At 33.9% G+C, this 23085-nt stretch overlaps 1 protein-coding gene across 1 annotated transcript; it reads right to left on the reverse strand.

The window, feature by feature from the left end:
• Nucleotides 1–12795: 12795 nt before the first annotated feature.
• On the reverse strand, nt 12796–18368 carry LOC133303536 (probable CoA ligase CCL7). Its single transcript, XM_061503453.1, has 6 exons — nt 17153–18368; nt 15267–15456; nt 14666–14811; nt 13800–13867; nt 13601–13703; nt 12796–13196 (listed from the first exon to the last, which is right to left on the reverse strand). Exons 1-6 carry the CDS (start codon nt 18122–18124, stop codon nt 13083–13085), a joined length of 1593 nt encoding a protein of 530 aa, XP_061359437.1. The 5' UTR covers nt 18125–18368; the 3' UTR covers nt 12796–13082.
• Between the last annotated feature and the right edge of the window lie 4717 nt (nt 18369–23085).

The following is a 23085-nucleotide window of genomic DNA, read 5'->3' on the forward strand; positions in this document are numbered from 1 at the left end:
ATCCGCTACAAACTTGCGAAGTTGAGACACGAAAAACGCGTCTTGGGTGCTGTCAAAGTTCGAAGTCAAGGCAAACTGGTAAGAAAAGATCATACTCTACCACGTAACTGGTATGGCCCAAAGAACCGCGGGCTCAGTTTCCTCACTCCAAGTGCCCGAACAACACCAGTGACAGTGAAAGCTTCACAAACACGTGCTCAGCCTTACCGAACTTCAGTGAACGATGCCCAACGTCAACGTAGTCCTCCTGACGACTAAGCGCCTGCATCAGCTTTCCTCTGATCATCTAACCAGACAGATGGTAAATCGGACAAGGTCCAATCCAAACAACTCTTTTTATCTCCAATCTCAGACCAACAGGTAGGAGTTCTGCACCTCCTACCAAACAGTGCCTCGTAGGGTCCCATGCCCAGGCTAGCTAGGAACACACAATCACAAAACTCTACCAATGACAGGTACCTATCCCATGCAGGGCCCTGCTCCAAGGTGCACGCCCTCGACATGTCCTCCAAGATCCGAAGGGTCCGCTCAGTCTGTTCCACAGTATGAGGGTGATAGGTTGTACTCAGTCTCAACTGAGTTCCAAAAGCTCTCAGCAGCGCCTCCCAGAACCGAGATGTGAACTTCGGGTCCCTATCACTGATGATACTCACGGGCACCCCGTGAAGCCTCACGATCTGGCGAACATACAGTTTGGCCAACTGCTCTGACGAGAAGCTCACCTTTACTGGAAGAAAGTGGGAAGACTTAGAAAATCTATCCACAATGACCCAAGAGAGTCATTAACAGCCTGGGTCTTAGGCCGACCCAACACGAAGTTCATGAAAATACCTTCCCACGTTCACTGCGGTACCTCAAGAGGTTGAAGTTCACCAGACGGCTTCTGGTGTTCAATCTTCACTTTCAGGCAAATCAAACACTTGGACACATACACCGCTATGTCCTTCTTCAATCCACGACATACCATCTTGGTTCTTCTCAAAAGCTCATTCCTGACTCTCACAGTCTCAATCTCGAGAAGTGCACCCCCAAACAAAGAGGTCATCGTCAGAACTCAAAGTTTCACAATGACATCACGGCGTCATCCGATTCTCTGGGATCATCAGTCATTCTCTCAATAGAGGTGACCTACCCCACAAACTCTAATCCACGCAACACTCGAGTGAGTTGGGTCTTATTCCATGACTCTAACCTCAACAAGACTAGCAATTATAATCAATATCCTCAGAATAAATTCATATTCTGTTCAAAGTGTTAAATCATATTTATGTTTAATTCCACCAATACATGTTAGTTAACCAACTCAATTATATAGTAACGTACTTTAGTTCACGTACACCTGCAAAAATTTCAATTTCAATAACATAATAGCTAAAAACTCTATGTAACGGTATACCTCAATCTCCAGGGTATCTGCAAAATCGAGAGTTAGTCAAAGGTGAAATAACATTGATTTATTATCACAGTTCATGGTGCTCATTTCATGTTTGACACTACCCAACAAGACATATCCGAATGCCCCTGCTCGCCAAGCTCTCCTGGCCTACAGCAAAAAAAAAAAGGGTGAGGAACTAGCTGTGGAATCACACGGAGACATCACCACTCGCTAGGCACAACAAACAATCAATCAATGCACAGTTTCTAGACAACCAATCCATGCCCAGAATAATCTCAAGGTTGGCCATCGGCAATCCTATCAGATCTACCGAGAACTCACGGCCATCCCACTGAAACGCTACATCGCGATGTACAATGGTAGAATCACAAATCTCTCCGGTGGCGGTAGTCACCCGCAACGGGCAACGGTGGAGAAAGCACAGCACTGGGCAACTCAAGCCCCAAAGCAATCGGGGTAGCAACAAACGAATGAGTAGCCCCGGAATCAAACAATGCATCAAAACAAAACCACCAATAGACACAGTACCTCTGACAAGCTTCGGAGCGCGGTCCGACTGCTGCCTATCTAGTGTATACACTCTCCCAACAGAAGGTGGCACTGCAGGTGCCGAAGAAGATGCCATCGGAACCATCTGCAAAGGAACTGCCTGAACAGCTGCAGCTCTCGCCGTTGACGACGGACAGTCTCTAGAGAAATGGCCCTTCTTGCCACACTTGAAGCACAGCAACTGCCCCGTAGCACAGCGTCCCACATGCTCCTTCCCACATCCCGAACATCTCGGAGTGGTAGGAGGCCTAGCAGAACTCCCTTGATGTGAAACAGCTCTCTTGAACTGACCAGGCGCCTGCCTAGTCGCTAACTGCTTTCCCTTGCTCTTATCAGCAAACCTCCTGTCCTTCCAAGAAGTAGGAGCAGGAGTGGAACCACCTGTTCCCTTGCTCTCCTCAACCTTGGCCCTCTTGGCCTTGCTTGCCACGCAAACATCCTCGATGTCCTTACACTGCTGAACCAGTGTACCAAAGTCCCTCGAAGCAGCACCAGCAAGATGCTCAACAATCACCTCACTAAGTCCCCTGCGAAACTTAGCTGCCAGAAATAACGGAGTAGGAGGAACCATCCGGAAGTGTGCAAACTTCACTAGCTCATTAAACTTAGCCAGGTACTCATCAACATACATCGAGCCCTGTACCGAACGATCAAACTCTCCTTGCTTCCTTTCGCGCATCATAGGGAAAGTATCGGCCCAGAAAGCACTCCTCAAAGAATGGCCACATCATGACATGGCCTTGCCTCTCAAAAGCACGAGAGGTGTGCGTCCACCACTCATGGGCATCGCCCTCCAGCATGTAGGTCGAGAACATCAGCTTCTGTGGGTCTGTACACTGCATGACCCTAAAATCTTGTCCAGCGACTCTAGCCATCTCGCAGCAGCAATAGGATCCAAAGACCCCTCCAACACAGGTGGCTTATGCTTCCTGAAAGCATTCAGCCGGCAATCGATCACATCACGATCCTCAGCAATCCCCACAAGGGGCTCCCCCGTCTCAGCGGCATGAGTAGCACTGCCGATGTGACTATGGCTCTCCTCCTGAACACTAGGTGGAGGCGGTGGCGGTGGTGGTGGAGCCTGGCCAATAGCAGGACCAGCTCTAATCTTTTCCAACATGACTCTCATCATCGTCATGTTTGCCATCCTGTTCGCCTCGAGGACTTCCTCAGTGGTCCTCCGGTTCGCTTCACGAACCTCAGCTGCGGCTATCCGGTTCGCCTCGCGAACAACTTCCATCATTGTCGCGTTGGCCAATCTAGTGGCCTCCTGATCGGCTAACCTAGCCGCCTGCATCTCAGCCAATGCAGTCAGGATAGGATCGGGTTGATCCTCAGAAGTCTCTCGTGTTCTCCCGGACCTTACCATGACTCTGCACAAGTTACACAAATTGTGAGTTGGTCAGGCCCACGCAATGTGATCACGTATGCATCTTCGTAATAAGATTCGACGGAGTAAACACACAACACAGACACAACCAAACATCCTAGCTATTGCAATACATACAGGCTTTTCCCTCGAACCATTGCTTTGATACCATAAATGTAACACCCCGTATATATCCGGTAATGTTATCATAATATCGTATTAAGCTGCGCTTAATTAAAATGCAGAAGTACTTTTTCTTTTCAATTATGATGCCATTAACATTACCAACTTGCTTAATAATCAATTAATAAAACATCGCCTGTATGTAATTGCAATAAAACAGCTAACTGAAAAACCTCATAACATAGCTAATATAAGTGTGGCTCTAGTCACGGAACTACAACAACATAGACCGGACCATCTAACAGTTTATACAGCTCCAAACTACAAGTACTAACAGAAAGTGTCATGGACAATCCCCATGCTCACTCAAATAAGGCAACATGCCCAACATCAGTCTCAACAACAACATAATGATAAAAGGCATAAAACATAATCAGCATCCATATCCAGTCATGCTAACAAATAAGCAGAAACAACATAATCAGCTAAGCTTCGGCCTCCTGCCGCCTGAGGCATCAGTACCCATACTACCTGATCCTGAAATAAGCATTCCCAGAACGTGGGGTAAGATCTCTAATCTAGAAATCTCAGTAAGTCAGTGAGTCCTCAAGGATCTTCCACCCCAAGCTCACTTACATGTGCAATATAAGTTCAAAAGCAGTTTATCATTTATCATTTCTAAAACAATGCAATGCAGCAGATAATCATGCCATGTGTGTCAATACTAATCTACTGGCCAAAGACAGTGCAGGTATACGTCTATCACCTACACACCGTGCAAGTACCACTTGCATTCACCCCGGTACACCATCTTGTATGGCGCTACATACTCAGGCTTCCCGTCAAGATGAAACAACACATGCATATTAAAAGCCATTACATGTAAACTTCAATCAACATATCAAATATCCAAAAGCATGTAAACAGCATGCATAAACCATCTCCCCATGGGACATGGTGGAACCACAACATGGCTAAACCGACGACACGAAAGCTTACCTCTAAGCTAGCTATCCAATGCCACAAGCTCAAAGTCCAATCACAGCAGATCACAATCTGATATGGACCAAATATAAATCAATAACATGTACCATATGCATACAAATTAAAGACAACGCCTTTTCATTACGCTTTATGTCTTAAGGCTTCACACCAAGCCATAAGCCCTTAATCACTTGATTCTGACTTAGTTTAATTAAAACAAAAGTTTAGCCTCATCAATCTAGGGTCCACAAACCCCCAATAGCCTACTGTCCTCACAGCACAGCTACTGTTCTTCGAAATCTCAGAATATCCGGATATATGTCGGGGGCATATCCGGATATCTCCAAGCCCATATCCGGATATCAATATCCGAATATCATATCCGGATATTTCGCGACAGAATGCAGTTTCTGCATTTCGCGAGATATCGCTCCCAAGGTTCCATTTTATTAAAAATGAAGTTGTAATTCTTTCCCAAAAATTCTGAGATTTTAATATGTTAAACTAGACATCACAAGCTTTTCAACGACATATCTTATGTCTCAATCGGAGTTGTATAGCTTCGGTTATGATTTTCGCAAAGTGACTGCTGCCAACTGAATTTCCAGCAACCAAGATTCGATTTTAAACTAACACAGTGTTCAAACCACTTATCCAATGGCTACGAAATTTTACAGGGTTGTATCCCTATGTGTTAGCTTCACATAGGTCCAAACGGCACTCGATTTGGAGCTTTGTAGCTCAAGATATTGAATTTTTACCAAGACAGGTTCGTTGTTGTCCCGAAATCCGGATATCCATTTCCGGATATGCATATCCGGATATTTCGCGACAGAATGCAGTTTTTTTGCATTGCGCGAAGATATCCAACAAAGGTGGTTCATTTCAAGCATACAGAAGCTTAAACATGCGATTTAAGGTGTGTTTAACATTACCCAACATTAAGTTATCAACTTTAATCCATTACATGCATCAAGGTTCCACTTTTAAGCATAAAAACTCAAGAACAAGGTTGGTACAACATACCCAAGCTTCAAACTCGGAACAAAGAGGCTCTTGGAGCTCGCTTGACACTCCCAAGGTTCTGACTTTACCCAAGAACGAAAATGGCAACATAAGCTATGTCCTTTCTTCACAAAGAAGGCTTCTTGAAGCTTCACAAGCCAAGAACAAGTGCTCTCACCCAAAGGGACACCAACTCAGCCCCTCAACACCTCACCAACAACCTCTCCAACTCAGAAAGGAACACACACTTCCTTCACAAAGCTCACACACCCTCAACCAAGTGTTTAGATGGTGAAACAAAGAAGAAAAGGTGAAGACTTGGAGGTTTCTCATGCAAAGGTGACCAAGGAGAAGGGTGGCAGCAGCCAAGCTCTCAAAATGTCACGTAGGAGGCACCATTTCTGACCTAGAAATGTGTGCCATGGCCTTATATAGGCCCACTTAAGAATGAACGCTCAATATTAACTTTAATTGCTACGCTTAGTATTTTAATCTCAAACTCAGGATTTCTAACCTACTCAATTTTACAAGAATTATCATATTTTTCTTATAATTTTCTGAGCACCTTTCCGGTACGCGCTTTTCCAAGCCAGTACCGGTTTCTAGCACCAGTTCTCATTATCTTGACTTGAAACTCGTTTTACAAGTCCTACATATTATTCTAGTAATTATCATGCACTTATTATAATTTTCCGGGATACTTTTTCGGCACGCATTTATACCGACTAGCAGAACCGGTATCTGCACTTTTCTTCCGAAAAGCGACTTTCAGCATTCTTAATCACTTATTACGATTATTAAGCCTCATAAATAATTATTAGTGTCAATTATGGAATCATTTCCTATTTTCTCGTAATTTATTAATTAAATTCCTTAATTAATGGTGCGGGTTCTTACAGCAGACAACTCATTTAATGTCCCACTATTTTTCTTTTGTTGTATATTATGAGTAAAAAAGACCTCTACTTTTCTTTTGTTGTATATTCCACTATTTATTGCATGTATAATTGTTAGCTCTATTAATGATGCATTTAAAAAACAAAAAAATTAAAAAAAATTGTAAAATAACAAAATTATTTATATTGTAAAATAAATTCGAAATTTCGAAATAAATTAAATGAAAAATTATGTGAACAATTTTTAGTGGCAGACAACTCATTCAAAGTCCCACTGCATTCTACATTAGAATTTCCAAATTAATAATAACTCAACTCTTCTAAATTCTGAATTTATGTTTAAATTTGAATTTTGAATTTGAATTTGAATTTTTAACTTTGTAATGGTGGGAAAATTTTTGAAAAATTTTTGTGACAGACAACTCATATATTGTCCACTACTTTTTTGTTGTTGTATATTATGAGTAAAAAAGACCTATACTTTTCTTTTGTTGTATATCATACTATTTTTTTCATGGGTAATTGTTAGTTCTATTAATGTTGCATAAAAAAAACAAAAACATTAAAAAAAATATATAGTAAAATAAAAAAATTATTTATATTGTAAAATAAATTCGAAATTTGGAAATAAATTAAATGAAAAATTATCTGAACAATTTTTTGTGGCAGACAACTCATTCAATGTCCCACAGCATTATACATTGGAATTTCTAAATTAATAATAACTCAACTCTTCTAAATTTCGAATTTATGTTTTAATTAGAATTTTTAAATTTTTAATGGTGGGAAAAGTTTTGGAAAATGTTTTGTGGTAGACAACTCATTTAATCTCTACTACTTTTTGTTGTTGTATATTATTAGTAAAAAAGACCTCTACTTTTCTTTTGTTGTATATCCCACTATTTTTTTCATGGGTAATTGTTAGTCCGATTAATTTTGCATAAAAAAACATTAAAAAATATTGTAAAATAACAAAATTATTTATATTGTAAAATAAATTCGAAATTTGGAAATAAATTAAATAAAAAATTATGTGAACATTTTTTGGTGGCAAACAACTCATTCGATGTCCCACTGCATTCTACATTGAAATTTCTAAATTAATAATAACTCAACTCTTATAAGTTTTGAATTTATGTTTAAATTTGAATTTTGAATTTTTTACTTTGTAATGGTGGGAAAACTTTTGGAAAATTTTTTGTGACAGACATCTCATTTAATGTTCCACTACTTTTCTTTTCTTGTATATTATGAGTAAAAAAGACCTCTACTTTTTCTTTTTCTTTTTGTATATCTCACTATTTTTTGCATGGATAATTGTTAGCCCTATTAATGCTGCATAAAAAACAAAAACATTAATAAAATATTGTAAAATAACAAAATTATTTATATTATAAAATAAATTCGAAATTTGAAAATAAATTGAATGGAAAATTATGTGAACTTGATATGTGGAAAAAGAGTTCAACATTTAATATTTATGCAGTGGAAAAAGATATATATAATAAATTTGAATTTAATAGAAAATTATAGATTAAACAATAAAATATTTAAAATTATAAAAATACATTTATAGTCGATAAAAATCATTGAAAATTTCAAATTTAAAAGAAAAAATAAGAACTGGCATAATTTATACTTTACAAAAAATAAAATAAAATTTTAACATAAAATTTTTAAATATACATGTATAACCAATTAAAAAAATATACTTGTATTTGTTTAAAAAAATATTTAACATAAACATTTTAAATATATATGTATATCCAATTAAAAAAATATATAAAAATCATAAATTAAAATTGAAAAAATATATTAAAAAGTATGTATAATTAATGTAAAAAAATTTAAATTTAAATTTAAATAAAAAATGACGTCTGTCATTCTGTAAAAAAAAATTATTAAAATTTAAGAATTAGAAAAATGAAAATTTTAATTTAATACATAAGAAAGAAATTAAACTTTCATTTTTTTATTGCAAGAGTGTAATTTTATTTTTTTGGAGTTACCCAACCCTAATTACCTCTTTGAGGCGAGTTGGCTCCCTCCGGTATCCCCACGAGCTTCGACTCTTTGAGCCGGCTATGGGACTAATCCGGAGTTTGGGGGATCAGTGATGGCTAAAGGTTCAGCCCCCTCCGCAAGACACAAATACTTGCAAAAAATAATTATTTATATAAAATGCTGTCAGTTAGAGGTGAAAAACTGGGCTCAGCCTGGAAGGCCGTCCCACCAATATATTTTTATAATTTAATTGAAATTTTATCCTTCTTCTTTTATAATTAAATTACTAAATCTGATTTCAATTTTTGTAAATACAAATTTGTGAAATTCCAAAGACTAACGACACTAATCCTTGCACACACAAAAATATTTATATAAAATGCTGAAAGTTAGAGGTGAAAATTTAGGCTCGGCCCGCTAATATATTTTTATAATTCAATTGAAATTTTATCCTTCTTTTTTTATAATTAAATTCCTAAATCTGATTTCAATTTTTGTAAATATAAATTTGTGAAATTCCTAAGACTAACGACACTAATCCTTGCAAAAAATAATAATTATTTATTATTATTTTATGAATCTGATTGTAGTAATTGAAAGTTCATATCTGAGATAAAATATAAAAACCTAGACGCAACTATAAAAATGTTTTTTTGTGGATAAATATAAAAACCTTTTACATGCTGATAGTTAGAGGTGGCAAACTGGACTCGGCCCGGAGGGCCGACCCACCAACACATTTTTATAATTTAATTAAAATTTCATCCTTTTTCTTTTTTAATTAAATTCCTAAATCTGATTTTAATTTATTTAAATACAAATTTGTAAAATTCCAAATACTAACGACACAAATCCTTGCAAATAATAATTATTTATTATTATTTTTTAAATGTGATTGAAATAAATGAAAGTCTATCTCAAAGATTAGTGTTATTATTTTTAAATGTGATTTCAATCTTTTTTTTTCTGATACTATGCCTTTTGGGTGTTAACATATTAATGTTACTTATTTAATGAGTTTTTGTCCTCTGTATTATAGGCACAAGGAACGAAAATCACACAGGAAATTGACATATTTAGTAAGTGTTGAACTCATCCCTCTAATGATTGCTACGAAATGACACTGAATGAATATCATTTTCATATTATAGGTAAAAGCTGATCTTTTAAATCCAAATTTGCTTGGTGTTATTGTTACCTTGATTTTGTTGATAAATGTTATAGTTAGCAATGATTTGTATGCATTTTTCTTTTTATATCCCTTCATCATGTTAACATGGTGTATTATAACGTATTATGATGTAGTTGTATGCAAAATTAATTATCCCTCTTAATAGCAGATTTTTTTTTGTGATTGATATTTGCAAAGTTCTGTGTCAATGCTATAATTTTTTCCACCTGAAATATAGAACAAAATAGCAACACAGTTTTTTGTAAGTATAAGGTTTGCAGTGCGATTAACCAACCACGGCAGACGACAAAATTTTTGATCTTTTTCCCTCGTGCATCGCACGGGTAATATACTAGTTATATGTAATGACTAACTCATGATGTTTTACGATGGGGGATGAAAATAAAATATCAAAATTACAAGTATTATTAAAGGGTTCGCTTTTTCTGCAGTTATTGTAGATAACTTATCTGCAGTAAACCCAATACAACATCATTTTGGGACGGAAATCATGGTGTTTTTGTAATTTTAATTTATTTTAGGGTTATTTTAGTCTTTATAATTATAATTTTTTAATCTTTCGATTCCAAAACGACGTCGTTTTGAAAATAAATGCAGATAACTTATCTGCAGTAACTGTAGAAATATTTTTCTGATTATTAAAAGGGTAAAGTATTTCTCAGTGAGCCCCAAAACTACATTGTTTTGAATTAATGAAGGGTGTTTTTATAATTTTATTTATCTTTTATCATATGAATTTTACTGAAACACCCATCATTAATTTTCCTAAAATTATGAAAATACCCATCATTAATTCAAAATAACATAATTTTGGGAGTCACCGGAAATAACTTATCTCCGGTGACTATTAAAATTAATAGGAAAAGCTAACTATTAAAATTCATAGAAAAGCTAACTAGTTCCAATATTTTTTTAAGGGAAAGATGCTAACTATTAGCACCAACAATCTACTATTATTATAAATATATCATTTTATATAATATATATATAAAAAAAAAAAAATCAAAGTTTAGCGAGAGGAGTCCACCAATCCTCACCCCTTCTTTGGATCCACCTTTGATTATATGACAAAATGACGTAATTGTGCTTTACATATCTAATATTTGATATGAATATTTTTAAATTTAAATGAAAGTTAAATAATATAAACTAAAAAAATCTAAAATTATAATAAAAAATGTATATTTAATTTAAATAAATTTCAAAAATATTAATTAGATGGAAAAATATTTAAAATTTCAAAGAGGATATAAATTGTTTATTTTAAAAGGATTTAAATTTAAAAGAAAAAAGTTAAGAATGATGTATGTAATTTTTTTAAAAAGAGTAAAAATTAAATTACTTTTAATAAAAACGTACCCTAATTTAATATATAGAAATAAAATTCCTTGAGAATATCTCATGTGTAGATAAATTCCATCAATAATTGAACCTTGTCTATGAAAATTTGATAACCAAAAAAAGTTAAACAAGGAATTGATAAAAAAAAAAAAACCTATTAAAAAATGAGGTTTTTAATAGGTTTTTTTTTTTTTTTATCTTTTCCTTGTTTAATTTTTTTTAATAGGTTATGACACTCTCAGCTTCCATCGATAATTTCTTAAATTATAAGTAACTTTGTTTTAGAATTTCTTCATGTATAAAAAAAGGAAGCTGAGAGTAAATTATAAATATTAAATGTATAAAAAATTTAAAATAAAAAGAAATGACAGGTAATTTTCAATAAAAAAGTTATGTGTTTAATAAAAGAATACATTAGAAATTATATCACTTTCAAGAATTAGTACCCTAATTCATTATAGACGGTGAATATTGGTCTATGAGAGAGCCTCACCAACGATTTCTAATTCAATATCGTCAGGTTTGCAGGAAAAATTATCACCGTAGGAAGTGTTTTAACTTACAAGTTACAATCAATATAGAGGACGCTTGTAAATAGTTGGATGCATAAACGAATAAACTCCTGCAATATCACTAATTTGGTAATTATTTATCGATTAATTATGATATTTCTAATATTAGGAAGTTTTAAAAGAGGTTTTGTTTCATTTTATATTTTTTCATAAAATTAAAAGACATTAATTTTTTTAAAACGTTACCATTGTCTCTTAATATTTTTACTAATTAGTGAAATGAGAAAATATTATAAAATAAGAGAGTAATTGTATAAAACTTAGTTATATTTTAAAAATTAAGGGTATTACTATTTAATAATAAGAATGAAGATATTAACTATTTTTAAATGTAACCATTGTCTCTTAATATTTTTACTGATTGTAATGAGAAAATAATAATAAAATAAGAGAGTAATTTGATAAAAAGTAGTTATATTTTGAAAAATTATGGGTATTTAATTATAAGAGAGTAATATTGTTAAATGTTACCATTATCTCCTAATATTTTTACTAATTGTACTGATAAAATATTAATAAAATAAGAGAGTAGTTTTATAAAACGTAGTTATATTTTTAAGAATTAAGGGTATTTAAATTTTTTCTGAAAACATATACAAAACTTTTGTACATTATATTTTAAAATGGAGGTTCTAATTAATCATTATTTCCTTGTTCTTTTTAATCCGTCTTTCAATTTATTATTGCATAAAATTTTTTTAAGTCTTTGAATGGCTATCAGTATAAACAAAGCAACTTCATTTAATTGAATTAAGTTCATTCAAACACTTAAGTTATTATTATCATTCTATGGATCTTTTCTCTAAGTCATTAATGTTCAAAGTAATAAAGTTAGGAAAAAATTAATATTTTATTGATTCCGAAATAAATAAATAAGAAGAAAGAAAAACACGTTTCTAAAAAGACTAGATAAACCAAAAAGAATAAAAAGTATTTTGTAACCCAAATTCTTTTTCCATATAGTTTAAATTTGTATTTGTTGTTATTTACTAAATATAATATTTATTTGTCGTTACTCCCTCTGGTACAAATAAGTGCCTTATAAGAAGACGAATTTCTTTTCACTCTAGCTATTTGTCTTTTTAGAAAATTAAAAAAGACAAATTAATTTTTCCAACTTTATTATTATCGGCTAATATTCCTCTTTAGTAAAATAAACGAAGATATTGATGAAATAATTATTTGAGGACATTGATAAAGAATAATTTAATTAAATATAGTTTTTTTTTTTTCCCAAGCGAGACTATTCATTAATTTTTTAAACAACTATTTAAGCATATGTACTCAAAATAGTAAATAGAGCTAAATGTCATAAAATTTGTTGAATACAATTAACAAACAATAAATGATTGAAAATTCACTTTAAGGTCCTATACCCTTGAAAAAAAAGGAGCACCTAAGTAATCCCCTCTAATACTATGAGATTCTTTGAATTGGAGTCTGCATCAATTCCACAAACACCAGGAAATAGTTGATTCTTTTTTTACTAGAGGAAATTGTTGAAATTTACTTGGGCTTAGGCACCAAGCATTGCTACTATAATCTGGAGGGATTGTTATCTTGTTTTAAATTTGAACTTGATTGTCTATATCTGCTAAATCCTACAGGATGCATTTTATAACATAAATTGACCCAAAAAAATTGTAATATCTTATATTTTGGATCGTGCTTTTGTAATAAACTCTCTTCTGAGAAGTTGTCCTGAAGCTGTCTTAGGAACAGTTGTGATGAATGTCACCCTTCGCAATCTTTTGAAAGGTGCAACCTGTAAACAAGCATAAAAATGAGTAACAACTGACAAAGGCACATAGACCAAATGTGATCAATTGATCAACTGAGAAAACTAGTATATAGAAAGCAAATGCTTCATTCAAGCATTATAGTTTAAAGCACGCAAACAAGATTATACAACTCAGTATCTAGTACCTAGTAAATTTTGGTGTTTATGCTCATCTGAAAAACAAGTATTTGTAGAGGAGAAAGCTCAAACACTGAGAACCACAGGAAGAGAAGCAATTTTCTATAAAAGCAGGCACATTATTTTTTCTAAGAAAAATAAAATTTCACAACTAAATTTTCAGTCCATTTGAGTTGTACATTGACAAGACAAAATTTCTCTGTTTTGAGTGTAAGTCAAAGAACAAGTTCGTTGTTTATATTTTTTCTTACCTGATTAGCAATAAACTTCTGAACTTCTTCTTCGGTCAGCGAACTGTTAAGTGAACGAACAACATAGGCAATTGGAACCTCACCAGCCTCATCATCCGGATATCTACAGAAAGGAAGTAATTCAACTATGAATTCCCTATAACAGATAACATAAGATGTGTGTAAAATTAAAACTACAGATAATGTATGTGATACGTACGGGATGACAACAGCCTCTACTATTTCAGGGTGAGAAACTAGAAGCCCTTCAAGTTCTGCTGGTGCAACCTAGTTACAACAATGAGAAAAACAGCACATAATTCAGTAAGACTAAACTCTTGATCATAAATATTCATTAGCACCTATAATCACAAGGGTTATAGACAAATAATTATCGAAACAGAGCAGCACACGATTTATAATGTACTGAAATTACTATACTTGACACATTAACAATTTGGGGCATGGAACATTAGTTTAATCAATGCACCCCAACACAACACTATCTTCTTCACACTCGTTTAAACCCGAGACCAACAAGGATTTGGTTAAGATTTCAGATATATGACTAACAATGTATTGCATGTCATTGGTAGTAGTCCAAAAATTTGTGTTGTTGGTTATGATAATATCAATGAAAACACAAAATTGCATAGAATAGAATGCAATATACTCGACATAAAAATTGTATAAAATCAAACCCGAACCCAATATTGAATATTGTGTCCTTAAAGCAATTTTGCCCCCTCAATGGTGTGTAAGCTTCATGGACAAATACCTTCCAAAATAGAACAGAAAAACAACACCGGCGGACACAACAAATGCTTGATCAATTGTAGACAAAGGCAGTGTGTAAGGGTTAATCTTGGTAAGGAGTCAGGAAAAAACTTATTTGAATTTATTGAACAGTGATATTTATAAGAGATGAAAGGTGTGACGGAGACGTGCGGGAAAGGCGCGATTATTCGGAAACGAAGAGGGATGAAAAGACACCAGTCTTCCAACTTCTTATTCATGACCATTTATACAACATTGCATGCCGGTCAAATTTACTTTCATTAATGACATTGAATTTGGATTACATACCTGAAAACCTTTATACTTGATCAGTTCTTTGATACGATCAACAACATAAAGTTGCCCATCCTCATCAAAATATCCAAGATCTCCTGTGTGTACCCACCCCTTTTCATCTATAGTCAATCTTGTGGCCTGTGGATTGTTATAATAACCTGAAATTTTTTTGTAACCGTTGAACTACGTTTCATCTTAGGAAAGCCTACAGACTACAAATTAATGCAAAAATTCATATAAAGTAAAAGCATGTTGACCCCTCACATCACATCCCAACGGAAAACATAAGCATGAAGAAGGAGCACTAACAGTGTATGGAAAAGTTGTTCCATTTTAATTATTAACTCTACGAGGAGCAGTTGCATCGGCAGAGAAGTTACAAATATACTGAGAGTCTTGACCAGAAATATTAGAGAGGGACATCAAGCAGAAAAGAAAAATGCAAGTTTCTTTCTTAGTATCTTCCAAGAAGCATAACAAGAAAACTACAATGTGATTGTCCTCTGTTGGAAAAGGACTTGGGTGTTTTTATGAATCCAGCCGCACAACAATTTTTTCTTTAAGAATCTTATGCATAAGCATAAAAAGCTACAGGGCATGTCACTCTACGTACCTTGCATCATGTTAGGACCCCGTACCCATATCTCCCCTAACTGTCTAGGAGGGAGGGGCTTATGTGTATCCACACACACTATTTGAGCTTCGACCCCTGAAGCCAGAATTCCTGCTGAGCCACTATGACGAATCCCTATTCTTGGATTCTCCACAGAAACAATGCCACAAGTTTCTGTCATACCATAGCCCTGACACCACAGCAAAAAATACGCAAATTTTGAGAAACTTATAAAGTAAAGTTGCACCTCATGAGCTAAAACTTTTGAGCTAGTGGAAACACTTGATATCAAGTTTCCCATATCATAATTCATGCTTAATACACTAATAAGGAAAATGTCATACTCATCTTGTGCAATGGTGGAGCGAGAAAATTTTGTGAGGGTCACAGGCTATTATAAGTTAGAAATGATTTTTAAGCTAAAGTTATAAAACAAAGGATTCAAAAGGCTCTAAGCATGTGGGGTCAAGGATTATCAATTATAGTTATTGGGCTGAATAGGGGTCCTTGAGTATATGCAATAGCCTGTGATGGTATTATTGTCATTTCCTTTATTTTGTGGGCCGGGGTATATGAAAGAGACAAGGAATGGGAAAAAGGGCATAACCCAGTTTCAGAATTTTTCCTCCGGCCGTATCCTCATCCTTCTCTATCTTTATTCAAGGCAACATAGTAGTTAGTTGATACAAAGTCAGATCTGAAGAACTTTTCAAATTTTTTTGGTGCATGAAGAATAATGAAAATGAATAGGGGTAAATTTATATTACACTAGGTTAAAAATTATATGCACATGAACTTAAGGGCATTTATGTTGTTTTTAGGGGTGTTTGGTACCGAGAATGTAATAGAATTTTTGGAAAAGTGGGGTGTGAAATATTTGTTTACTATGTTTGATACAAAGAATCTGATAAAAATGCTGGTATAATTTTATCCCCATGAATCTGTTTTTCAATTTTATATTAGCAAAAAAAAAATCCATTTGAGCCGTGGTATTGTTTTTTATCCGCCAACGGTAAAAAACGTTTTACATTTTCTAGACAAAATTGCCTTGAGATAAGATATGCAGATGTCTTAAAAATCTGATAGAAAAGATATTTACAAACATTTACAAACGAATGTTTGCTATAGAAAAGATATTCAAGATTTAAAATGGAAGAGTAATTTAGTCATTTTGTTTCAAAATTCCATCAATATTTTATTATCAATCAAACACAACATAAAATTAATTCAACTTTTCCGGTACAATTTTCATATACCAAACATTTTTTTATAACTTACCTGGGCAAAAATATTTACCATCATATTCTTAGAAATCTTTTTTTCTCGGTAAAAAAATATATCTATTGTATCAAACACCCTCTTGAAGAAAAATCGTGTATCATTTTAAATGACATAGTCAAGTTTTTTCACTCTCACAAAGAAATAGACTCACACTTTTAAAACTTTTCTCTCTCACTTTATCTCATTATTTATCTCTTTCTCTCACTTAAAATGTCTTTTAAAATAAGGAAGAGGTTATAGTTACTACCTTTTTTTCTTACTACTTGTTACTACCAAATCTTAACATTTGATTTCTGTCAATCCAACTCTTATAATTTATTGGATCATATTTATTAACTAGTTATTAATTCTAATAAATTATAACGTTAAATTGACGAAAATCAACAGTTAAAATTTGATAGTAAGAAAAAAGTAGTAAGTATAACCTTTCCCTTACAATAATTCGCAATTTCCCCTATTTTAGTTAGCATTACTTTTTAAGTCTTTAAAAAGGGTGATAGTAACTTGTATTGACTTCACATGGTGATAAGGCCAACCATATTGACAATGTCTGTCCGGGATAAGTAACATGAATCACAGAATTATGGGTGGCATTGAATACTAACCTGATAAACTATAGCATGAGGGAAACGTCTTGCACACTCTTCCATCAATTCTTTGCGAAGAGGAGCAGCACCAGAACTAATACGCTTCAACGATGAAAGATCATAGTTACTAACCACACTCTGTTTCGCCAGAGCAAGCACTATGGGAGGCACAACCCACAGGCTCGTCACCTTATGCTTCTCAATCGCCTTCAGAAATGCCTCCAACTCGAACCTCCTCAACGACACCACCGTACACCCTCGCCGGAGCTGCGCGTACAAGATAATCGCGAGCGCAAAGACATGAAACATCGGCAAAACGCAAAGGAACACGTGGTCGAATTCTCCGGCCAAATCGTCGTCCATGCCAACCATGAGCGACGCCGCGATGAAGTTCCCGTGCGTGAGCACCACGCCCTTGCTCAACCCCGTGGTCCCCGACGAGTACAAAAGCGCTGCCGTATCACCCTGCTTCACGTCGTTTTCCGGCAACTCTGTTTCCGACCCTGACACCTCCAACAACGCGTTGAAACTCTCGGAACCGAGAATCATCGTTTTAAGGTTGAGACCCTTCACTTTGTCGCATAATTCAGGGACAGTGATGACGAGCTTGGGGTTGGAGTCGTTGACTTGTTTGGAGAGCTCGAAGACGGTGTAAACAGGGTTGGCGGTGGAGACGACGGCGCCGATGGCTGTTGCGGCGAGGAAGCATATGGGGAAGTGAATGGTGTTGGGTGCGAGCAAGAGGACGACGTCGTTTTTGTTTATGCCAAGGTGGAGGAAACAACGGGCGAGCTTGGCGACTTGGGATTTGAGTTGCGCGAAAGAGAGTGTTTCGGAGGAATCGGCGTCGATAAGGGCGTGTTTGTTGGGAAAAGAGGATACACTTTCGAAGAGGAATGATACGAGGGAGATGTTGGGGTCTTCGGGAAGTACGAGGGAAGGTCTTAGAGACCTGTAGATTTCATCACGACCGTACCCTGATCTCTCCATTTAAATGTGTATACGGTGATAGAATGAATAAAGTGAAAGTGGTTTTTGGTTTTGGTTTGTGAATTGTGAGTTAGGTGGTGTTTAATTAGACACGAAAGTTAAGTTGATGAGAGTTTGATGAGTACAAGATTTGTGGCAATGGAGTTACTTGCAAGTGGATGGTATTTAATGCTTTGACTATGATAAGCAGACAAAGATAGGATTATTATTATTATTATTATTATTTTCTTGTTAGAAATAACAGGCGTGCTTAATTTGATGTGTATTTTAATAGACAACCTCATAAGGTCCACAATATGAGTTTGATATGCATGTTAATCCATTGTTAATACTTGCACTGATCACAACTTGTTTCATGCTTGCATTGTTTTTTAAAGCTTGGTTGAAAAGACTAAAATGTAAATTTTTCAAAAGATGTTAAGCCATGCTGCTTCAAAGCCCATTGAAAATAAAAAAGTGATAATAAGAGAAGTACTCTATGCAAGTTTTTTTAGGTTAAACACTACAAGAAAGCCAAGATAATACATGTAAAATAAAAAATGACGAAGAATGATGAACAAAAAATTAAGCCATTCTTGTGAGGAGTTTTTAAACAAATATATCGGAACCATTATTTAAGCTTACTAGCTTCATATAGCATAAGCTTTTAGGATTAGTTAATTCTTTCGCAAACATAATAGCAAAAAAAGAAAGGAAAAAAAAAGGAAAAAAACATTAAGTTTTGAGCTATCAAATACATGCCTGAATGCACTTGAATACATTTCCCATTATTGTTGATAGCTCCATTACTTTTGAGCTATCAAATCATGGTCAGAAAGCATAAAAGTGCCCATGGGCAACATGTTGACATGACACCGTATAACTTCTTATGTAACCTTTGATATAAGAGAATTTTTTTTATTAGATAAATATAATTATTGAAGAAATTGTAAGAAAATAAATTTGCTAATAAAGTTGAAAAAAAAAATTGATTCGATGAAATATATCGGATAAATTGATTAAAATTTTGTAAGTCTATATTTGATTGAAGGTAAAATATTAATAAGAAAGTAATATAAAATGGTACAACTAACACTTTTTAAATTTTAAAAATTGACAAAAGTAACCTTGATAGAGATATACAATATTATGAGGTTAGATTAGAAAAGATATATCAGTCACATATTTCGTTTCTTTTATCAATTTACCTCGTCATCTTACAATACCATATTATAAGTGGCATTTTTTATCTTTTGTTTGTTGTTTTTCCTTACAATTGATAAAGGATGGACAAATAAGTTTGCTTGTTAAATTTTTAAAAAACGTGAACGAAGCATGATGAAGAAAAAAATGCCACTTACTATGTCTAGCTATCTCATAGGAATACTTGAACTAAACGCCCTTAAGTATTAATTATCAATTTGACAAAAAAAATGCCCAAGTCTTTATTTACAGCAAAATTTGAAAACTTTATTCGTTATAATGCTGCTAATATGCTATCACCTATCTAAATTAGAAAAAAAAACTTAATTATTCTACCACTTTTTATGGTTAATTCTATGTAATTTAAGTAATTTGATCTAGTGAATATGTATTATTAGTAGAGGCACCACCTAAAAATGGTGGTTCAATGTGGTAACTGGTAAATAACCTTTCTTAAAACGAGTTCAAATTTTAAGAAAATAACTCTTGTGAAATGGTCATACTTTTCTACATATTTATGTAAACAGAAATTGTTTGATGGATACTTTTCTACATATTTAGGGTTTGCTCGTAACCTGTCAAAAATGAGTCGGGTTGGATTGATAAAAATGAGTTGTCAATCCGAGTCAACCCAACCCGAGCCAGCTAGAAAAAAAAATGAGCCAACCCGAGAGTCAAACGGGCCAGCTCGCGGGTTGAGTTTTTTTTTTTTAAAAAATAAAAAAATTAGTATACAAAACTGGACAAAATCCACACATGTTGTCGTCATCTTTCTTCCTTCTCTAATCTTCTCACATCCCTACAATTTTTATATTGTTTGGTTGTGCTGGCTCTATTTGGTTCAAATATCTTACCCACTTAGTAGCAAATGGTTCTCATTGTTTCATGATATTGGTGCAAATTTGTTGTGAAGAAAATTCGAAACTAGAATATTTTGCTTTTATTTCTCATTTTGTAACCTTTTGTTTAAACTGATAGAAGCCACTGGTGAATTAATACTACATGTTCATTTAAATAGGCTGAAAATGAACCAACCCGCGAGCCAATTTTCGAGCCAACCCGCAAGCTATTTTTTCAAGCCAACTCACGAGCCATATTTTGGAACCAACTCACGAGCCAACCCTAACCCGATTTGGGTCGGGTTGGATTGGATTTTTTGACTCATTTTTTTTTGAGCCAATCCTAACCCAGCTCATTTTTTTCGGGTTACATGCGGATTGGCCCGTATTGCCAACCTAACAAAATGGTCAAACCTGTGAAGATTCCTCCAAATTTCACTAAAAACGAAAAAAAAGGGTTTTCACTACTCTAAATAAAATTCTTATGAAGAATGATTAAAAATATCCTAGCACAAAAAAAAAAAAAAAAAACCAACTTATGTTCAATAGGCGAATTGTCCCCATTATTATTATATGATTCTTATTGTTGTTGTTGAGATTTCTGAAATGAATCATTTAAATAAGTTAGAAAATATATAAATAAAAACAAGAAACTCATGCATTTATATCATTAACCTATTCTTAGCATTACCCTAATCATATTTAAGATAATTATAACATAAGAGCATAATTCATTTAAGAGAAATGCCAAGGAGCCCCGGGTGCTTTGCACAAAAATCGGCCCACTTATACAAGAGTCACGTTTTCTTCCATTATTCAAAAAAAAAAAAAAAACAGAGAATTCGAAAGGAATTTGAGGTAATGTTTTAAAGGATTAAATTGGATCAATTTGTGAATAGTTAGGTATTTAATTCGAATATTATCAAGTTTAATAATAAGGGATATAATATTATTATTACCAATATTACTATTAAATCTTAACCGTTGATTTTTGTCAATTAACAGTTATCATTTATTACGAATTAATAATTAATTAATTAATTTGATTTGTGAAAATAATAACCCTTAATTGACAGAAATCAACGGTTAAGATACGGTAATGACATTGATAATAACATTATTTGGTAATAATAATATCATATCCCTAATAATAATCTAATCACAAATTTAACTAGTTATAAATTAATTGAATTATATCTACTAAAAAACTTAATTACATTATGACTAAAAATCTCATCAATTCAACATCAGTGTAGTTTTAAAACATCAATTTAACCTTAAAATCATCATGCGAACCACACATATCAGTTGAGTTGTGAGACATTCATGTGCATTTACATGGTTCATAAATTTTCGTTGGGTTTTATTAATCTCATGTTAAAGGAGATAAGTTATCTCATGTCATAGAGATAAACTTGTGGGCTCATCACTTGAAAAAGAAAAAAGATGGCACAGTTATCGAAGAATGTGTAGGAGAGAAATTTATCACATATAACATAAGAGTAGTTTTTCCAATTTTCTTTTCACCTAAATTACTGGATCACAAAATCACATATCTTTTAATTATTTAATTAATTAATAACAAAAAATTAAATTTATAATAAAATGGAATAGGAATTTTCATACTGAAATTGTCTCCAGTAACTGATTCTCTTTCTCACACACACAGAGAGTCTCTTCCTCATCTCCTTCAAAATCACAAGGTATGTAAGCGCGCTCTCTCTCTCAATTACTCTTATAAATACCAACTTTACAAATGGCATCTTTATCTTCCCTCAGATCCATCTCACACCTCCTTTCTCAGCTCCCATTCATCACCAAGCCCCACCCTTTCCTTTCCCCTCATTCACTCCCATTCTATTTCTCACTCACCCCCAAAACAAAGGTTCAAAATTCGTGCTTTTCCTCAATGCTTTCAATATCGTTACTTGTATTGTATGTCTATGTTGTCAACTTTACTTTTTATTTTTTTGCAGAAACCGAGTCGATTCTGATTATTCTTAATGGCTGCAGAACCGAAAGAGTCCCCTGCTAATAACCCTGGTCTCCATGCAACTCCAAATGAAGCTACTAAGGGATACTTTATGCAACAAATTGTGAGCTTTTACCAACCCTATTTTTTGAAAATCAACTTTTTATTATTCTTATTTGCAACAGGTGTTTGTTTTTGGATTTTTTTATGTGTTATTTCAATTGCAAATGTTTCGAATCAAAGTCCCCAAAGTGAGCCTTGATTTTATTCTTGTGTTTTGGGCATGTCGTAAGTGACTCTTTTAGTTACAACAATTTTTGGATTGATTATTTATTTATTAGTGCTTGGAATTGGACTTCAATTATCGATGTCAAGACTAGGGCGAAGTCTAGACAATCAATGTTCGAGTCTTGGATGGATGCAAATAAAAAATATTCAGAAGGTAGGAATCTTACTTATGCAGAGTATCCAACTCAATTTGTATATAAAGAAAGTACGCATGAATGGCATCCCAGAAAACAAGGATTTTCAATTGGAAGAATAAATCATTTTTCTGCCAATAATGGAGAAGATTCCTATCTCCGAACTTTACTTAATTTTCAAAAGGCTTGTACAAGTTATGAAGATTTGAGAACGGTCAATGGGGTGATTTTTCCTACATATAAGGATGTCTGCTATTCTTTGGGGCTTTTGGATGATGACAATGAGTACATTGATGCAATTAAGGAGGCAAGTTCTTAGGGGTCAGCAACTTATCTGAGAAATCTATTTGCCTTATTGTTATTTGGTAACACACTGAACAGGCCTGAAAATGTTTTCCAAAAATGCTGGGAATTACTATCTGACGATGTTCTTTATCGGCATAGGCAAAGAATTGGACGTGAAGGTAATTGTCCGGAACAAATTTTGTGCATTCATTTATGTGTATTGTGCACTATAATTAATATTCTTGTCGTTCTGTATCGTGC

This window comes from Gastrolobium bilobum, unplaced genomic scaffold (assembly GCF_033153095.1).
Source record: "Gastrolobium bilobum isolate Gb01-03AN ecotype WA unplaced genomic scaffold, APGP_CSIRO_Gbil_v1 utg10809, whole genome shotgun sequence".
Classification (NCBI taxonomy): domain Eukaryota; kingdom Viridiplantae; phylum Streptophyta; class Magnoliopsida; order Fabales; family Fabaceae; genus Gastrolobium; species Gastrolobium bilobum.

Bases quoted from the DNA above. Each gene is read 5' to 3' on its own strand.
- LOC133303536 (XM_061503453.1), bottom strand. From the start codon at position 18,124: ATGGAGAGATCAGGGTACGGTCGTGATGAAATCTACAGGTCTCTAAGA. The intron at 14,812-15,266 runs GTACGTAGAGTG...AAAAAATTTCAG, and splicing joins GGGTCCTAACATGATGCAAG to GTTATTATAACAATCCACAG. The intron at 13,197-13,600 runs GTAAGAAAAAAT...GCTTGTTTACAG, and splicing joins AGAAGTTTATTGCTAATCAG to GTTGCACCTTTCAAAAGATT.